At 40.8% G+C, this 20,071-nt stretch overlaps 1 protein-coding gene across 3 annotated transcripts in view; it reads right to left on the bottom strand.

The window, feature by feature from the left end:
- Window positions 1-503: 503 nt before the first annotated feature.
- LOC136431069 (polycomb group RING finger protein 3-like) overlaps window positions 504-20,071 on the bottom strand; it is a 65,218-nt gene continuing 45,650 nt past the window's right edge. For 2 of the 3 annotated variants that reach the window (XM_066422276.1, XM_066422277.1), the window contains exons 4-9: window positions 15,049-15,104; window positions 13,227-13,292; window positions 11,616-11,707; window positions 10,867-11,004; window positions 10,155-10,238; window positions 504-6,380 (exon numbers count right to left, since the gene is read on the bottom strand). In XM_066422276.1, coding sequence (XP_066278373.1) covers window positions 6,330-6,380; window positions 10,155-10,238; window positions 10,867-11,004; window positions 11,616-11,707; window positions 13,227-13,292; window positions 15,049-15,104 — 487 coding nt within the window. In that variant the 3' untranslated portion in view covers window positions 504-6,329. The remainder of the gene's footprint in view (window positions 6,381-10,154; window positions 10,239-10,866; window positions 11,005-11,615; window positions 11,708-13,226; window positions 13,293-15,048; window positions 15,105-20,071) is intronic. The other variant, XM_066422278.1, reaches the window with a different exon arrangement.

The following is a 20,071-nucleotide window of genomic DNA, read 5'->3' as shown; positions in this document are numbered from 1 at the left end:
CATTTCCCTCTATACATGGCTTGGACATCTGTAATACCAACTTTGCTCACTGGGAGGCGCTTCTAGCACACTGCCTTTCTGGTACATGTACCTGCATTTTGGGGGGATATTTCTGCCATGCACCCACTGCCCTATTTTCAAGGGACGGCTCAGTCAACATCTCCGATTATATATTATGTACACTCTATATCAGTGTATGTGCCACTTTAGCTCTTTTGTCAGAATGATTGAGTTTTGCAGACAAATAGCATTTGGCTTCATCATGGTTTGGAATATGATTGGCTGGTCAGTGCCCATAGATATCAGTAGAAAACTAATGCACAATTCTATGACAACATAGCCGTCTAGATTATTACTCATGCCTCCCAGACTGATCCAAACTGCCCATCAACATGAGGATGGCTACAAACTGGTCAAATTACGGCATCCCTGTGTTTCTATTGTGCGTGCATGTCTACTATAAAACTGCAGTGTATATTGAGCAGCAAAACAACAGAAGACAGTTTCGATACGAAATAATACATCTTTATTATTACAAATGGACACAAATATCATATGGTGCAAAATGACCACTACTACTCTCATGACTGCTGCAACGGCATGGTATTCAATTCTCCCTGACCATCCAGCAATATGTCCAGTTTATACTGGAGTACATGTACACACAGTCTGCAAGACTGGAGACAGGATAGAAAGGAGCGATTCTACATCAGTGCTGTACAAGGTGCAGCAAAGCGTGCAATATAGAAAATACAAACTGCATGAGGCTGAGAGTTTGGATGCACCCATCAGTGTAAAAGGAAGGGGTGTATACATGTGTGACCTAGACTTCCACAGCCCACAACTGCCATTTACAGGATTTGACAACATTGATCCCTACAAAACATAGGATATTTGACATTCATAAAATTTTCATGACCATATATCCCTGGACTGATGCTAATGATATATATGCAGATTGGAACAACAAGCAACATTGTACACAGATGTGACCAGAATTTGGTTGCTTTAGTAAGGTGAGTTAAGATGACAGAATGTTTGACACAATGTTACCTCCAAACAGCACCTTATGCCCTAATTAATACACACGATTAAAAGGACCATGTGACATCATTTAGAGCATATCCATTTCTGACAAGAATTTTTGTTCAGTTCAGGCAGCATCATGAAATCATTTTTCACTCTGAAGGCCGACAAGATCTGTTTGCCTTGCCTTGAATTTTTGTTACCCTACACAGTTCATAGATTAATGAATGGATCAGCCCTATTGGACATCAGAAATTTTACAGCTGGGCAATAAACAATAATATTTGTCATTCTATTTCAATTCATTTCAAGGCCTACAATTTTTTCCTGCCATTAATCATCTGAGGTTCACATACAAGTGTATAAGTTGTAAGGAGAGTCTAGTTCCTTAAATGCTACATGTATACAGTGCAAATCTACAGCTAAACTAAAATAGCAACAATGAGCAGCATGTGGCACAGTAACCTCTAAGGGATGACATTTGACCCACATAGATGACCGGACATTGTAGAATGTTTTTGGCCTTGACATGTGTGTGACCTTGACCTTTCGGGTCCACTAAAGGGATTCTATGAGGAATGCTAACTTTTCCAATTGAGAAGCAAGATGCAACATGGAAAAAATAGGGTTGATGGTAGGTACACATCCACAGAGGAACGTTACTTACATTTGCCGACTTGATTAAAGTAACAGAGAGGCTGAACTCAGGAGTATCTGTCAAGACTGACAATAAAGCTCTTGGAGAAACGGTCTTAAGTACCACATATTATGACAGCATTACATTTATCACATCAACATGCATGGGGCCAAGCTGTAGAATTCTTACAGAACAGCAATGAAGGGACCTTTTCATCTGTTGACATTTTACTGATCGTCATTTTTCAATACCCCTTTGTCAGTTCAAATCTAGCTCAAATGTCAGAATCCTTTTAATTGCTAAACAGAACAATAAGGCATACATCATAAAACATAATTGTGAGGTCACCAAGATTACCCAATTCTTCTCTGACAAGACATGTAAAAAGATCATTACATAAGTCATCCTCTCCTAGTGTTGACGTAGAAAGAAGGGAAGTAATAAATGTAACAGGTAATGAAATTTGGAGGGGGTACAAAAACATGTACTACCGGTACATCTAGACTGATGATCAAATTATTTCATCAACATGTAGTTTAATCCATACTGAAGGCATTCCTACATGTACATGTATGCACACACGTAACATACATGTACTTTTTCTGTACTATTGGTACATTGTTGGTACATTGTTGATTCATTGTTGGTACATTGTTGTCAGTTATTTCATAGACAATACAGAAGTACAGATTCCGAAGATCCTCTCAAAATGTACCTGCCTTAACTGAACAATCAGTGTGTGAAACACTGACTGTAACTTTAGCGAACATCCAGTACAGGAAGAATGGCTACAAACATCACCGTGCAATTAGGCAGTCCCTAATGTTCAGCCTTCAATTGGAATGTCGATGGAGATAATGGATAAAGTAACAAGGTCTCTCAGGCAATGCCACAGCTATGCATACAAAATCCCCAGGTCATCCCTCCTGGGGTATTACACATCCAGTGTCTTAATTACATATACAAAGATTTTGGTTTCAAAAACCTGTCATAAATTCATCTGGGATACCTTATCATCTACTCTATACATACTTCATATCACGTCCCAATCAATCATGGAATAAATAAAGTTGCCATGGCAACTATGAGAAGCACCACTGGACAATGAGTAACGTAAGAAATGTATAAATATAAAATCAAAACATGCCAAGTGTATAGCCATGTTCAGGGATTTGAAGGAAAAGAACAAGTGATTGTAAACTGATTTGTCACCCTATGAATCATACCAAATATTGTCCTTCTGTCTGAATCTAATCCAGACAGAAGTGAACCCCACATTTACTACAGGACAGTACTTAATCTACATGAAACATTAAGTGTCACAGTTCAACAAAGATATCAAACCTACATCTTAGCATTCATTCTCTTCAAGTTTGTACCAGCTTCGATTTATGTTCAAACAAAAATATGTCCACAATACAAAAATGCATCTGCATGGAAAGGATATCTATCCTCTTGTACACGTTGCCCATATTATGTGTGTCACTTGGCCTTACACCCCTTCCCTACCAGTAATATCTTTTATAAGTACAAAGTATTACCACCAAAAGTATGTCTACAGGTACATTGTAGCATGTACGCTGTAAACTTGGTCCACTCACAGTCTGCACTAGGTCTGCATTAAGGCCACACTAAGTCCATTACTTGCTTCTCATCATATCTTCCTGGTTTGGGCTCAACTTTGCACTAAATTTGTATTGCTTGAAACTGATAACAGCTACAAACTGTTCCAGCCTCATTACTTCTCCTTGGAGTAAAAATGCACAAATGAGTCCTCTTGTACTTCTTTTCTGCCACATCAGTAATACATCATGCTTAATGTTAAGCACATAACAGGTGGTCTATGCACTAATTTGGTTCTCACAAACAACTAAATTAGGGAGATTAACCCTCATCCTTCTTCAAGTCCCTTCTTGCACAACTTGGAACTGGCAATCTGGGGCATTGCCTATAGATATATTTCATGAACCAGTTCCTTTTTACTGCTCCATTTTTTGATGAAATGTTCTGAGAAGCGAGTGACAAACTTAGCCTGGCATCCGTCCTATTCTAATTTCTGGCACTGGTTTGCACCTGTGATCGTTTCCCAGGCAGAACAGTCTGGTCCCCATCTAAATGTCTGGCCTTGATATCATTGCTAATTTTAGCCTGGAGTTCAGCCTTCTTAGCTTTATTCCGCTTTCAACGGTTGCGACTCTGCAGAGGTAGGCAGCAGAATAAAGCTAACAAGACTGGACTCCAGGCTATAATCATTAGGGTACTTCGTAGAAGCAGTGTAACTGGGATAGAACTTCCGAATGCTTGCTGCTACAGAGGACCCTGCAACTCAGAGCCAATCAGAGCTCTCACATAAATTCAGTTGAATATTCAAATGCCAAATTTATCCTTTATTAACTGATGCAAGACTTTTTGGCTGGGAAGGGATCAGACGAGCAAACCTTGTCTAGAATACAATGGACACCAGGCTCTGCTAAACTTGGCATGGCCCTATGAGAACTGCTCACAAGCCTCACATACACTAGCACACAGCTCTGCATTGCTCACCGCATGGCGGTTGGCTCCCCTAAGCATTTGCCACAAGGTGCAAGTGTCACCTGCCACATATTAAGTCTGACATAAATATTGCAACAGTCTAGGGACAGGGGGAGGTGGTGGAGAAACCATCTGGTGTCTGGTACACAATGGGGCCAACACAGCAGGACATTTTCACCTACTTTATGTGGTCTGTTGAGACCGATCTATTGCAATCACAGTACATAAAAACAAGGCTGGCAGCAGAGGGTTCACATCTGTACCTCTCACTCAGCAGTTACAACTTGGAGACTGGAATTAGAATGTGGCAAGCTTCAGACACGACATTCATCCACAATCCTGATGCCCATCATGAGGGCTGCAGAGTCAAAGCATGGAAATGACATGTAACACAAATTATGAACTGATTATGCACCTGTCAATGTATACAGACACTTGATCATGAGTCCAAAGCACTGGCAGATAACAGGATAGGTGAGGAGAGGCAAAGATGGCAGGAGAAGCTCTCCCCAGGTTAGTCATGGAAGAAACTCATATCATGTTTATTCTTGACATTGAGATCAGACCCACATAATGTGAGGATATTTTGCATCAGAATGTCTTGATAATGCCAGACCTCCTTTCCGAGCAAAGACACCTGTCTGCCCCACCTCCCAGATGCTTCTAATTGACAAGTGCATATTCAGAAACCAAAGCACAATAGAATCTAAGGCTGGAAATGTTGGCTCATTAGGCTGTTCCAATTTAATTACATGGTTCTTGGGATATCACCTGCTGCCTTCAACATGTCAAGGACTCAAATTAAGCAAATGTAAAATATTGTGTTTTTTATATTGATAAAAGGTAGCAACATTAGCACTACAGTTGTAAAAAATGCATGTCATATCTCACAATGTCATCAGCTGTTTTATTTGAATTACTTTGAGTATCCTTTCAGGAAAGAACTGTAGATTTGCATCCTAGCTGTGTCGGCCATAACAAATGTCTTTACTTCAGTGGTTTAAATATCACATAATTTTGGGTCATCTCCTTTTTCTTCCCCGAGGAATCATTACTTTTCACGATACAAGAACCATGTAATCAAATCAGCATGACCTAAACTGGACTGCAGAGCTACATACATACTATAAGTGATATGGCGGTAGATCTTGGAGTCTAAATGTTGGGACAAGTAAAGTTAGACTCTGAAATGAAAGTAGACATAATGAATTGTTTTGCAAATTAAGTCATATCCAAATTACCACAAAACAAAAGGCTACGTGTTTTCAGTCAGTTCTCCTCTTTTATTACTTAAAAATTATCAATTGAAGAAGGACGATCATCTTGTGGTTGTGTAGATTGCTGCATGTCGGTTGTTGGATGGATCCCCATGGATAAAGAGCATGCCAGGAAGTGCCTTCCAATCATGTTCTCCATTTGGAAGGAAATCTACTTCTCAGTAGTACAGCATCCTCGAAGAGAGTCTGACAGGAAAAGAAGGTCTTCCAGATTTTTCGGATGTAAGCAATAAAAAATGCTGGCCTGTTCTTGCTGTTTCCCTCCACATACAGAAGTACAGGATACTTTTCAGACATGGTCCAATTTGGAAACTCTGCCACGTACACTGAACCAAATTGCTGGTTCAGTATAATGACCTCTGAAGAGCTTGTCGATATTTCCATGGTATTCCCATCTTTATGGTGGAAGTCTTCACAGAATATTCCAGACAATCCAAACTGAATGGTGCAAATCTGCTGCTGTTTTTCTGTCCACATGTAGCGCAACTACTGATCGTCAGTGACACAGGCTTGGGATTGTGGGAAATGAAATGTCCTGTTTTCCACAGGTCAGTATCTTTTTTTTTTACAGTTTTTACCTGTACATTTTTTTTACAAAAAGAAGACATTTTTGGTACTTCACAGTCACACAATCATTGTTTGGCTGCAGCCTCAATCTAATGACATAAAAGGTGTTGGCAGACACAGACGTCACCTTGACAGACATGGACACAGCTTCTGTACAATTCTCCTGTTCCCATGGAAACGGGCTGATTCCATCCGTTCCTGCTGCAGAATAGTTAACGTAGTTCCTCTCTGTTCATACATAGATTCTAAGGGCTGAATAAATAGACATCTGTTGATGGGACGCTGCTGTGTCAAAAGATATCCACAGTCGCAGGTCTGTAGTGCAGGACCATCGGAGATGACTGGAGGGAAGAAAACACAAACATGTCAGAAGTGTTGCACCAAAAGGCATGTTACGGTAATTTTGGACTGACAGGAATAGAGTGCGGAATTTGAGCCAAGTTCTACAGAGCTGACTGCCCAAAGTGGAGTATCATGATCACAACATGACTCCTTGTGCAATGAGACCTCTCAGGTCCCATCACATTTCTACCCCACCATTCTAAACTACCATCTCTTTACGACCAGGTCTGGAATTTTCTGGCACTTTAGGGGAGCTGCTGGATAATAACAGCTTTATGTGTGTGTAATAGCAGGGCTATGGCTAGTAAATCAACCCAAACCATACATGTATATATCAGGTAAACATACTTTTGCTACTGCAAACTAATGTGCTGTAATATCAAAATTTAACCGAGAAATATTGATATTAAGCTGTGACCACTTCTCTTGATTTATGTGTTTAACTGAGATCCACCTGTCATCATACAGGCGGTATGTTTCATTTTTGTTCAATCATCTCATTTTAACCACATCTGCATAGTTCCAATACAATATGTCATGTAAAAAAACATGTAGAATTACATGTACAGCAATACAAAAACCTTGCAGAAAATAATTGCTTCAGGTCGGAATTGACCAACTAGTCAGGCCAGTTTTTTGATAAGCACATGTGAGGAACATTTATTTTTATCCCTGCCAGTACCATAGCTGTTTACATGGCCGCGTCAGCACAGACAATCCATATAGATTAGTCCTGTAATCTGGGTAGCCTGGGGTGATATGTCAAGTAAGCTGCATGAGCACCACCCACTGCGATTACAGGGAGCCGTACATATGGTTCACAAATGGCTGTGGAAAAGGTACATGTACATCACTAACATCAACGTTATTGCTGTATTGCAGCACATCCAGTGATCTGAAAATTCCTCATATTTTAACATGTGATGTACACTTAGAATATGGAGGGATATCTAGAGATCATACCACTTTAGTAATGGTTAAGAATATTTCAAAATATTTCCGAATACACATCCGGATCCATCCTAAAATTCAATCACTTATTCCAATGAGGGTAACTAACCATGTTTAAATCACAAAACATCGAAAGATTTTTCAATTGTGGTGCTCTGTCTACAAACATCCAAAGATACATGCACAAACCAATGAATGCTGGCAAAACATATAACATCCATGCCAAATCACCGGCAGAGGTAATAGCAGGGAAAAGCATTTAGGGAAATGAAGCAAATTATAAACCATCCCTAGAAGCTGCATGTGTAAGTGTCACTGGCAGGGAGCCAAGGCTGTGGTACTACAGAACACAGTTTTTATCCCCTACCACCCCCCCTACCCCTCCCCCCCCCACCCCCACCCCCCCTGAACAACTGGGCAGATTTTGTGACATGCTGCCATAACTATTCAAAACCCTGATTTCAGTCTGAAATTTGAGACAAACTTGGGTTACTCCTAATTCCTATATTTCTTACTTAGTTGCCCAAAGAGGCTGGACAACCTTTCATTCAAAACAGTCTAACCTGTAACGTCCTTCTAACACAGAACGCTGTGATTCTGTTCCTGTTTACTAGTAAATACTGATGCTGGGTCCTTAGCTTCACAACCAGAGGGATTCTATCTATTGTCCTCAGGACTTAATGAACTGTACTATGCTGCATTGTACGTCATTTGGACGAACTTTTAATTTCTACATTTGGGAATGAAAATTTGATAGACATTTCTCACATAAACTGTTTTCTCTGTAGCCAGATTTAAGTTTGAAAATGACCAACTGCTAATTCCTGATTAATTGATGTAATTGTCACCTAACTACTAGTATTCTTTCTATTGAGGGAACAACTGTCACTTTTACCTGCAAACAGTGAGTGAGTGAGTGAGTGAGTGAGTGAGTGAGTGAGTGAGTGAGTGAGTGAGTGAGTGAGTGAGTGAGTGAGTGAGTGAGTGAGTGAGTGAGTGAGTGAGTGAGTGAGTGAGTGACCTGCCAAGTTCCAGTATCAAATTTTTCATGGGGCAACTGCCCAACCTAACTAAATGTGCAAATGTTACCTAAGAATCAGGTTTGTATAGCCTTACAAATCTATCTGACAGGCATGAAGTTCCCACTCCAGATAGCAGGGTGCCTGTTGAAATCTTAATGGCTCTCCTTCACATCAGAACAACTTGACAGATAGCACTTCAGCACTGCAAGGTCGAGGCAACCTCTCCATTTTCAGCACGCTGGCATCAGCTATCAGTCTCATGTAATACCTTCTTACATTCAACAACACCTCTCTTTCTGGCTTGATTCATGTTTACACTGCAGAGTAATAGACTACAGAAGTGCAGTCTTAGTGGCATCCCCAGCAAGCTAACGCCCAGGCCCAGCCACCTACATTACAGGATTAGTGTGAGTATCAACAGTTCTATGTTGTTTCCAAACAAGCTATGATCACGTCTTAGTACATGCACATGTGCTTGTAACTTCTACCCACAACAAACATCAGCCACAACAAAACAACCAACCAACCAACCAACCAAACAGGCTTGCTGCTGGTTTCAACAATTATGGGTCAGCTCTAGGAAAAATCCTTTAACTTCAACTAATGACATTTCTTTGGCCACCTCCTCATCTAAAAGGCTTCATGCTGGTTTTAATACTTGTAAGTAACCTTTGTCAATTACCCCATGCCCCTTTCCACAAATGTCTGTATCCTCACAATGCTAGCTCAACTGAGGTGCCAGTCAGTATCACAAGTTCAAAGTTTGCTCAAACAGGTCTATGTCATCTACAATTGAAATACATGTATAATTTATAGAAATTTGTAGCTGGTGATTAGTATGATTATTTCAATTGCTGCTATGAACTCTATTTCTAACACTTACTGTTCAATTCTTCAATGTGAAATCTACAAATTTCCAGTACAAGTATTTCCACATTCAGACATCATCCCCAGCCCGTGACAAATCCTCCATGCACAATGAGATTGTCATGCCTCAGATCCCCAGCATCAGTACTTGATAAATCTGAGGATTATTTTTCCTGGGAAGCTGGAAGGTTGGTGGTTCCATTATGGCTTTTCTGCCCACCAAGATTGATATTAATGATCGCGTTTCTGACCGGGAATCAGGGCAAACAGTTGCTGGGGTTTAGAACACTGTCTGCACCATTTATTCGCCCATATGGACATAAATTGCAGTTGCATCACATGCTGGATACAGGCCTACTGTGTCTGACATTTCAGCTCAGGTTAGTCTGACATTTGCACCACTTTTAACTGACTATCACTACAAGTCCCACGATCATGATTACCAGGATGATCATGAAATCTTACCCACAAACAACTAGGAATACTGTCTAGGAGAAAGGAAGGGCCAGAGTACAACATACCGGTAAATTATTAGGACTTTAAATCATGTAAACTGTATCTTTGTTATATATTTTTTCTGACCCTTCCCTCTTCCCTCATGACCTCAATGAAAAGCGGTCTGCAGGCCGATTTGAGATTCTCATGAATAGACAAAGGTTCAAACAAACATCAGCCCACATTGAATTGTGGTCTCTCGGTAACAAATGAAATGATACAGGTAGGGGGCTTATTGTCAAATGACTATCATATCTCTTTAATGTGCTCTTGCTCCCACGTACAGCAGTTTGCTACTGGAATAAAATTGTCAGGTTGCACATGTGTGAAAGGAAAGGGATTTGCTAAAATCAATGGACAGAAGGTTGCCATCCATACTCCATACCATTGTGAGTCCTAACGCTTGTTGATAACGTAGGTACAGAATACAGGACGTACCTTGCACCTCCATCGCGTGACAGCTACGAACTTAAGCGTATGGTCCTTTCCCAGAATCTCCTCGTTGCACAAAATCTCCACCTGCTTGGGGCAAAAATAACCTCAGTCACATGACTGATATACTTTATATGATTGTCACATGCTTTAATCATGTGACATTATTGTCTATGATGAAGGTTGTAGCCTAGATGTCCAGCAGGGTACAAGATGACAAGTGTATATAGTAAGAAACTTACTGCGACCACCCTTTAAAAACTGAAAATAAAACTTGACTTTCACATGTTAGGTTAAAGCACAGGACAAACCTCTACCAAGGTTACATCTTTCCCTTCTAGATCTACTACCAACAAACTTGTTGCATGTTTTTTAGGTTACTGAAGGGACAGCAAAGAAACCATGGCAAAATCCCTAATGCAATCAATCAACAAAAACATCAATTGGTGGATCAATATTTTAGAAAGTATTGAATGCAAAAACATTGCTGGGTGGTAATGAGCTACACATGTAACTTAACTGGGAATCAATTGGTGCATAACATTCAAGGCTTATAAATGTTCCTCATTACTCCAATTATACAATTCCAATGTGTCCTGGGTACAGACAGGGCATAGTGCTATAGAGCCTACAGGGGGTCATTACCGGAACCACTTCAAAAATACATGCACTAGCAAAAAGCACACAAGTCCTGTAATCATTGTGTAATAAGAAATACCTGGGAGTGCTCTTTGAGCTCCAGTTTTTTGGCAATGAATTTTCTCAGGTGGTTGATGGTCGCCTGCGATGAGCAGCGGATAAATTTTTTCCTCAGCTCCCTCATTCTGTTACTGCTACATTCCAGGCAGATGTTCACCTGCAACCCAAAAAATAATAATAGTGCATGATACACTGTTTTGTCAATACCTTGGTATACATCAATTCCTTGAATTAATTTTGAAAGCTAAAGCACTAGCCAGGGTTGCCTACTCTCCACCAAGCCTTCCTCCTCACTGCCCACACCCTGCACACTGATACACAGTAATGCAGCTGATTCCTCATCATGGCCCCAATTACCCAGACACCATAGAACTCAGGCATGCCAAGTGCTATCCTGGGCAGGAGGGCAGGCCACTGTTTGTACCCAGGCCAGGACAGCTGGCCAGGGTTGGCCACCTTGGGGCTGTGATGGACCCCAAGCATTGGACTGACATCCCTTGACACCACAATGCTGCATACAGGCTGATGTTGGTCTCTGTAAATGTCATTAAGGGCATTGTTTCAGGTATGTCTCATCCATCTGATCTGTCTGGTCTGTCAGGCACATCCGAATAAACTCCAGAAGCATAGACTGATAGAGGAAGTCTTTGACTGATTTGTAATGGTAGGATTATTGGGTTTTGCCTATTCAGCAGCACAGCATACGTAAAGGGGTGTCAAAGACTTCCTGCTTCTGGAATCCTGATTGGTTTGGAAGGAACAACCCACCTGTTCATCACTGCGATGATAGTCACTGTCCTCGTCCTCTTTTGACTTGGAGGAGGATGCGGTGGACTTGTTATTGCTGTCCTCTTCACCATCTGGACAGGACATAAAACAGCGGTTAACACTTCACAGACCTGTCACTTTTCCGTGGTGCTATATAATGTATGCTCAATTCTGATTCTTTGAATACCCTTTCCCCCCTTTCTTTGAATGCTTTTTTTGCACATTTCAATGCTGTTTTGCACATTTCTTGCCTCAGTATTATCTTAGTTTTCAGCATAAAACAATCAAGGATGGTACCTTCATTTCTGAGGAACCAGTTGTCCTCCCAAAATACACCTGTTATGCTTATCTTTCTATCTGCCATTTTTTCTATATCATCTACTGAATTTGTTACCTTCAATTTGTATCTGACAATGTCCCTTATCCCCTATTACAAGTAAGTAATGGTTCTTCCCTGGTTAATCATAATGGCTCTCCTTTCTTCCCGCACCAATAAAGATTTGCCCTGTCCTTTCTTCACCTCGCTAACGATGATCCCAAAGTCAAATTGCCCATTAGTCAACAGCTTTGCAGCTTGCCCATCCATTTCCTCATAATTGCACTTGACCTCCCATAACATTCTTTATTTCAGTCCCATGAAACAGCTTAACAATTCCCCTTAGATATATCTATGGCTGCAGTCAAAGAGAGATGCAACCATTTGCCTTCACTTTGAAAGCTGTTTGGAACATTTCGAATATCTCTGTGTTAAGTAATGAAGCCATTACAAGCGTAGTTAGAAACCATTACAAGCCCAGTTAGGTTCTTTATTTCAATGGCACTGTGTATAAGACAAGAGCTGTCAATTACTTAATTGTTTACTGTTTTTTTCAATCAGGCTGTGAAATAACAAATCATATGCATACTGACAGCTGACTCTACATTTAAAGGAAGATATATCTTCACATCCGCAGAAACTTTATCATGATCAGCCAGATGCCCTTTTCTCAGCAAGCATGTTCTATTCTCTGGCACTCTGATTTAATGCAGCTTTCCTGTTCAGACGGGCTGTTATACCATAACCTCAATCTTTCTTCAGACAGAATTTATAGCCCATGACGGCTTTTGAGGGCATTTCAAATTTAATACTTGAACAGTTAGATTGTTCAAGAGAGAGTCTTGAGGCTTATGTAACCACTGAAAGGGTTTTATGGCTGGGTTAGCTGTAAGAGAGCGCAGCAGGCATGTTATTGGGCGTCGTAACCTCATCATCTTTTTACCTGCAGAGGCAGTGATTTATGTGGCTTCTAATAATGCTGCTAGCATAGAGGGTATGAGGTCTCATTTCTTGTCCTCCTCAATTCCAGGGAGAAATCAGGGACCCTTGCTTTGTAAGAAGGGTGACTGGCACATACCCTTGATATCTAAGTTGAGTCTCTGTTGGCCACACAATGTTAACTCTATTACTCTCGGGGGAAAACCTGGGCCGACAAAACACAACAAAAATTGCTCCTTTCCAAAAGAAAATGTTGCTCTCTCTGATATAGTCATGTGAAAATTACACCATAAAACTGCTAGAAATTCCAACTGTAGAGTGCCTTCTAAAAGTAAAAGAAACAGAATGAAACTGACCAAGTGGTTGTCCAGGAAACGGCAAGCCACGCTTCTTGTAAAAGTCCTGCTGCTTCTTGAGCTCCGCTGTGAAGATAAACAACTTTCACTGGTAAATTTGTAAGCATGTTTGTTAATGATGGAACAAAGGATATGTAAACAGACACAGGTTAATCTAGAGTGCAATTGTGGCCTGTAATACTGCATACCAACTTTAGTATCGCTCATTTGGAACACATATCTTGTATGCATGGTTACACCCCCTCCCTTTCCAACATTTTGTAAAATGATATCTGTTTCCTTTTGGCAATTTACATGAAAGAAGATTAAATCATGTCGGTCCATTTTTAGGCCTCAAGTATGAAGCTGACACACCTGTAAATGGGTCAATCACCACCTGCTTACAAAGCAGTAATTACCACCCATTTGTTTAATGATGATATACAATGTAAGTGCACAGCTATAGACAATACTCCACACTGTAGAGAGTATTCAAGTACCAAAACATTTTCTGTAGCACTGCTCGTAACAATTAGCATTCATCTGTTTCACCAGGCCACTTGGTTTGGTGTTAAAACCTTGTTACTACACCGCCCCCAATAGGTGCCCCTGACCCCAGCCGACCTCACAGCTGACCCCCAGCAGGCAGAGTGTTAAAATACCAGAACGCATGCTTCATTGACACAACAATTAACACTCAGATAAGATTACCCCACCACTTGTAACTAAAACTCCCTGCAGCTCTGACAGGCCAGACCTTGTGCAAACAGCTGGGAACAACACCCCACCACTGCTCGAAATAAAGGGTACCCATCATGATCATCTTGGGCAACCAGACTTTGTCATTAATGTGCAGCACTAGTTTCTACATACAGACTGCCTGGTGAGACACACAAGTTTCAGACTACAGCCTGGGGTTTCAACAGTTCTGTTTTTAACTTTTCAGGTCTAGCTGTCCAATCGATAAAACAATAATTCCCCCTTTCTGAAAACCTAACAGGTGAGAGCAGACCAGCTTACAACCTTGCATCTCATCTTTTCCTTTATGTGAAACATTAATGCAGAGACTTGTCCGACGTTTTTAATACTTGTATATATTTTTTTCTACCTTGGTACTGTATCATGAAAAAAACAATATTTGCAAAATAAAAAAAAAAGCATCGATTCTTCTGTCTTTTATCAAATTTGTATGGTGTAGTGCTACACTTGCAGATCTAGAATTCCACACTTCTGGCGAAAACCCAATTTGCAAATGGCCTGTGGCTGTAGGACTGCAGCTGCAATTACATTTTGAAGCCGCTGACAGCTCATTAAGTGACATTTAACCTACTTACTCACTAACAGGGACAATCTTGAATGTCATCCTACCTGAAATAGATAGATAACTCTCTAATCTCTCAAGTCATAGGCTATGGGCTTTACAGGTATTTGTTGGAGTTATGCACACTGCCTGAATCTGGCCTAAGATGCCAATTTCATCCACCAAATTTCTTACTTGAACTAACCTACACCATATTGAAATGAATTCTTTCCTTGTTTTTTTCTTCTATATTTACTGCATTCACTTCCAAACACTAGCTAGGTACTCTTAGATTGACATTGAAAAGTGAGCTACATGCCAAACAGGGCTGTCTCCAGGACCTCAGTTTCTCCGTCCAGGGATGGAAACTTGTGCCTTGTTTGGACGGCAACAAATTTCACCCCATCAATAGAAAAATACGAACAAAATGATACAAAATTTAAATGACAGATTTAATTTTAACAATATGGGCTCCCAAACAATGAGTTGGATGGAAAAAAAGTTTAAAGCTGCAAACAGCCCAGGCCACCTGAAGTCTCTCACCTTTCTGAAGTCCAGGCACCAGCTTGTACACAATGTCCTGCATGGTACGGTCATGGCTGAAACACAAGGTCAACATTCTTAATCTCAGGGTCAACTCAACAGGTTAAATCTAGTCAAACATACTTGTACTTTATCCTGTTCAGTGTTTTATCATTGTCTGAGGAAACCTGCATTGAGAAACTCTGAACTGCATGATCCCTTTGACCGTTGGCCCTATAAATAAATACTGAATCAACAAATTGTGTCAAGCCTGGCATCTAAAGTATTTACAAACTACCTTCAATATAGTCGTGATCACAAAACAGGTATGTCAATTCTTCACAAAGGATCACTTCAATGTTCTACTCAAAGAAATGTGCTTTTGCAGGGGTTTCTGCCTAACCAGCATTTGTCTGTTAAATCAAATTAATTAAAGTTGTGGCTTCTTGAACTGTTCATGTTCGGATGATCTCCATGCCAAATAGTATAACTAGCTCTATAGATAGACTCTGTCATGTACAAGTGTATTTCTGGAGTTATTGTGCAAACACAGATGTGTCTAAAAAGATGTACAATAACAAAACAATTATCAATCAATCAACTTCTATACTTTTGTATTTGTCTGAAGAAAAAACACTCTTGTGATTTTATTCCTAGGAGAAAGAACAAGAACAGGCGCACAAAACAGGTGGAAGTAGTCCACAAGGTACAGTATTCCGAGACTACACCTTAACACAGCTGCATCTGCATGGTGCTAACACAAAAATTTACATGGCTTCCTAAGTGTGCCTTTAATTGCATGCTAATATCAGTGTTGACACTCCAGTTACGTGCTGTATGTGCCTTTGTGAAGTTGCCGTGAGGCAAAGTCCACAACGTTGCTATGTTGCCAAGTATAGAAACAAACATTCCAACGTTTGAACTAGATAAGAGATAAAAGCAATCAATATATTAACGACATGAATGGGCAGGCAATACAGTAGAGGCCTTATCTGGCAACTATGAACAAGTTTGTTTGAAAGGTTTTCCCAGAGCAGTAAAATAATGAAAACGTTCCATGGCCAACCTAATCCGTCTGTCTGTACTTTAGCTACTTTGTTTCCTTGGTAATGCTTGATGCCTGTGGACATGTATAATTCAATAGGTTTGTATGCAAGATCTGGCTTACACATTAAAGATGGAAGGTTCTGCTACATATGAAAGCCAATAAAGGTACACACATGAAGATTGCCCATTATATGACTGTACAAGAGTCAAGTGATAGCGGGACGGCAAATATCTATACTAGACTGACAACTATGGTATACACAACAATTTTAGGAGTATCCTTGTTGTGGATGCAGCAAAAGCTGGCAATTAACCAAACCCAATATTACTGGTACGGAAGATGAATAGATTGTTGTACAGGGATAATAACTCTATTAATAATTCTATAAAATGACATGCGATAGGAGCAGCTGGAGTCGTTGTCAAACTGGTCAGGACTTCACATAACCCACAGCCGGCAGATCACTAAACACCAGAGTTGATCACAGTAGACGGTAATAGGTTTGCCTTTGAAACATGGATCACTGGACATTCAGTAAACTTACCCTTGCATGAGGAATGGTGCCAGTAAAATATAATTGCATTATTTGCTACATTTTTATGAGCAGGGTTCTGCATAATTAAAAGGCATGCTGTAGCAGAATAAAACGGTCCCCATACTCATCAGGAAATAAAGCAAAAGAAAGCATATGACTGAATACTGGAGAAAATAGAGCGAAATTATTCAATTGCTGAATGTTTATAAAAGAATGTGTTAGAAACAAATGAGAGTCTATACACACCCAAATAGGCAAACATTTCAAACTGTTTCTAACATAGTAATACGATACCGGTAACAGGTAGTAAAACATCAGCAGGCATACCATAACACCTGTTTGCACACTTCCACCAACCACCTGACAACAAACAACTGACCCTTGTTGAAATCAAATTTCTCCAGACGTAAGCAATATATTGACCAAAGACACCTACATGTACAGGAGCCATAAAGCCACTTCTATGATCCAGTGGCAAACTATCCAAATAAACACACTATCTGATACAACTATATACACAATGAGAACGAATGCCTGGGTCCAGCTATCTTGCCAATCAATTGGCATTTAGAGGGGGAAAAGGGCAAAAAGGCTGCCACAAATGTAATGTGAGGAATTTGATTCAGACATGAGCATGTTGCAGCCTATAGCTAAAGAGCTGGAAACCTTTCTTGTGGGTAGACAGGCCATTGTAATATGTACTTCTTGTCTGGTCCCGGCTGTTACAGGCCGATAGATGATGACGATGTAACACCTGGATTACATGGAGGGGGAGGGCTCAAAAGATACTCACAGCTCAACAATTCCATAGCAATGTCTTGATGATTAAATCATGATTAGAGGTGGCAATCTGAATAATTTTAACCTTATGCATGTAGAAATGCTACAAGGAGTTGTCAAGATATCATGATATCAAGAAAAGCATGCTCTTTCATATCAGTTCATCAAATCAGCTAAAAAAGTGTGCTTTAACATGGTTCTGTTAAACTTTTGAGTACGACTTAGCAGACTTAAGACTATCAGCATTTACACAGAAATATGTTACCAAGAGAAAGAATGCAGCTATCGTTGTTGTTTTCAGCTTGCTGGAGAGTTATTGCAATGTTGGAGAGATACATGTAAATCACCGCAGGGAAAACATTCATCCTTTGTAATTATCCCCATGGTGCACACACACGATCACACCACGATACAGCGATATCAGTATAAACATTCGCCACTGCTCTCTCTCTCACACAAAGGCCTGAGAAACGATGGAGCCCAGGTAGAATCCCAAATCTTACCATTATCAAGGTTTAACATGAGTGAAAAAGTGATAGGTTAATAGGTTAATAGGAATATTAGGTCAGAAACACCAATCATTACAGTGGGAGGGGTGCCTGGGAGGTGTGAGGAAAGGTTATCTCTGACTATCCTCAGGCAGAATTACACACACAGACATCAATCATTCACACCGGTTGTTCGAGCATAACTATGGCTTAAAACTGATCTGCACAAAATGTACATGCAATCATTCTTAGTGAAGAAAGGCATGGAGATACATGTAGGAGTAGCACCCAGTGGTGTAACAGTTGGCTATCCCACTCCTTGATCACAAGGTCGGGGTTCAAATCACAGTATACCTTTGTTGGGCATACTATTGATAGGGGCTTCAGTTGTAATCATCATGTAAGCCATCAGTTCCATGACAGAGAAAGGCCACTCCAGTAAGCTGTCCAAGGTCTTGCATACTAAATGTCTATTTCTAACAGGGCCAATGAATGTGCAGAGACGAGATTTCAAAGCAAAAGAACAGTTCCACCCTCAAGGTAATTTTGTGAAACAGATAAACAACCCTCCCCAGCTAGTTCTGGGCTAATAGTAGCTTTCTGTGGGCTCTAGTATCATTCCAATGCATGGCTATCCTCCCCTAAGCTCACGCCTGGGAATTGGACAAAATTGCCTCTTACAGATTTATTTTCCCATCTAACTGCAATCTCTAGCTGGTCTTGAAACCATGATGAATAGAAGGGAAAACCATCACCTCAGTATAAATCTCTCATGGTGGAATGGGTCTGCTATGGTGAATTACAGGACTTCAGCCGATAGCACAGAACAGGGCTGACCACCGCCAAAATTACCAAGGGTAAAATTGAATACAAAAAAAAGATATTTCTATGAATATGGATTGAATTCTATTTGACAAAAGGTTGGCACAAAAAGGAGTTTTGTTATGAGCCCTGAAGATTTACCATTTTGCAAAAAGTCCTGCCCCTGACTCTAACCTTAACCCAAAGGACGGGTAAGGGGAAAACCCTGTATAGGTACCCGTACCCGTATAGGTCCCCGTATGGGTATACCGATATACCCCATTTGGGGCCCCAACAAGCCAGGAAACACGCTATGACGGCCGCCATATGGGGCACCCAGACTATACTCGGTCAGAAAATAGCTGAACAATCATATTTTACGATCTTTTGATTTCTATGAAGGACGGAGTTTTGGAACTGTGACGGAATTTGTGAAGTTCGTACGGAGCTCCTGTCAGAACGTGCGAGCACCGATCTCGGAGACCTTTCAACTGAACCCGTTCTGAAAAGGTTTAATAAGGAAAACCCTCACGCTAAAGACAGAGACCGAGCACGGCATATTCAGACAAATCACGCCGAATGGCCGTAATGTTTGTGTCGCAATAAAGTGGTTACTTTCCGTCTATTAAAGCGGCTAATTCGCACATGTGTCATGGCGGACTTTCCGTGCATCGAGAACCGGGCGTTTCCTGTAGGTTTTACGCAGGTTTACTGGCAGCTCCAGCCAAACAGATCATGAGTATTGCATCTGAAGATAATGACATGCGGAAAGGTTGATAGTTTGAGTGTTTTTTCTATTTCTTTTCAGAACAGGTTTAGTTCTGACAGGCGCTCCGTACGAACTTAAAATACAGCCGTTCTGGGTGCCCCATATGGCGGCCGTCATAGCGTGTTTCCTGGCTTGTTGGGGCCCCAAATGGGGTATACCGGTATACCTATACAGGTATACGGGTACGGGTACCTATACAGGGTTTTCCCCTTACCCCCAAAGGACTGCAAACAGCATGAGGCTTGGAGCCAGCACAGAGCACAATTCAGGATGTAAAATGGATCATGGACTTGACGGGTCCCTCAGGGCAGCATAATGGGCCCACCACACATCACAGGCAAAGGAAGGATCAAATTATCTACCCCAGGTATCCAATAGAACTGTGGCGGGTCTCTGATGGGAGCTGGCATTTGGCTTTGCTTTTGGAATGTATTTTGCACTGCTCTGACTCCCTGCACAAAGGCCTTTTGACAGATGCACAATCTAGATCTTAACAACCATGTAAAAAATCAGCAGATAGATGAGTGACTCAGACTGCGATTATAAAATGAGGTTGAACAGGGGGGACATGGAGGAGATTTTTTATAATACAGGAGATACTGGTGTAAGAGGAATTACATGTA

Source organism: Branchiostoma lanceolatum, chromosome 3 (genome assembly GCF_035083965.1).
Source record: "Branchiostoma lanceolatum isolate klBraLanc5 chromosome 3, klBraLanc5.hap2, whole genome shotgun sequence".
In the NCBI taxonomy this organism is placed as follows: Eukaryota; Metazoa; Chordata; class Leptocardii; order Amphioxiformes; family Branchiostomatidae; genus Branchiostoma; species Branchiostoma lanceolatum.
The sequence above is the reverse complement of the archived record's forward strand: the minus strand, read 5'-3'. Positions and strand labels throughout refer to the sequence as shown.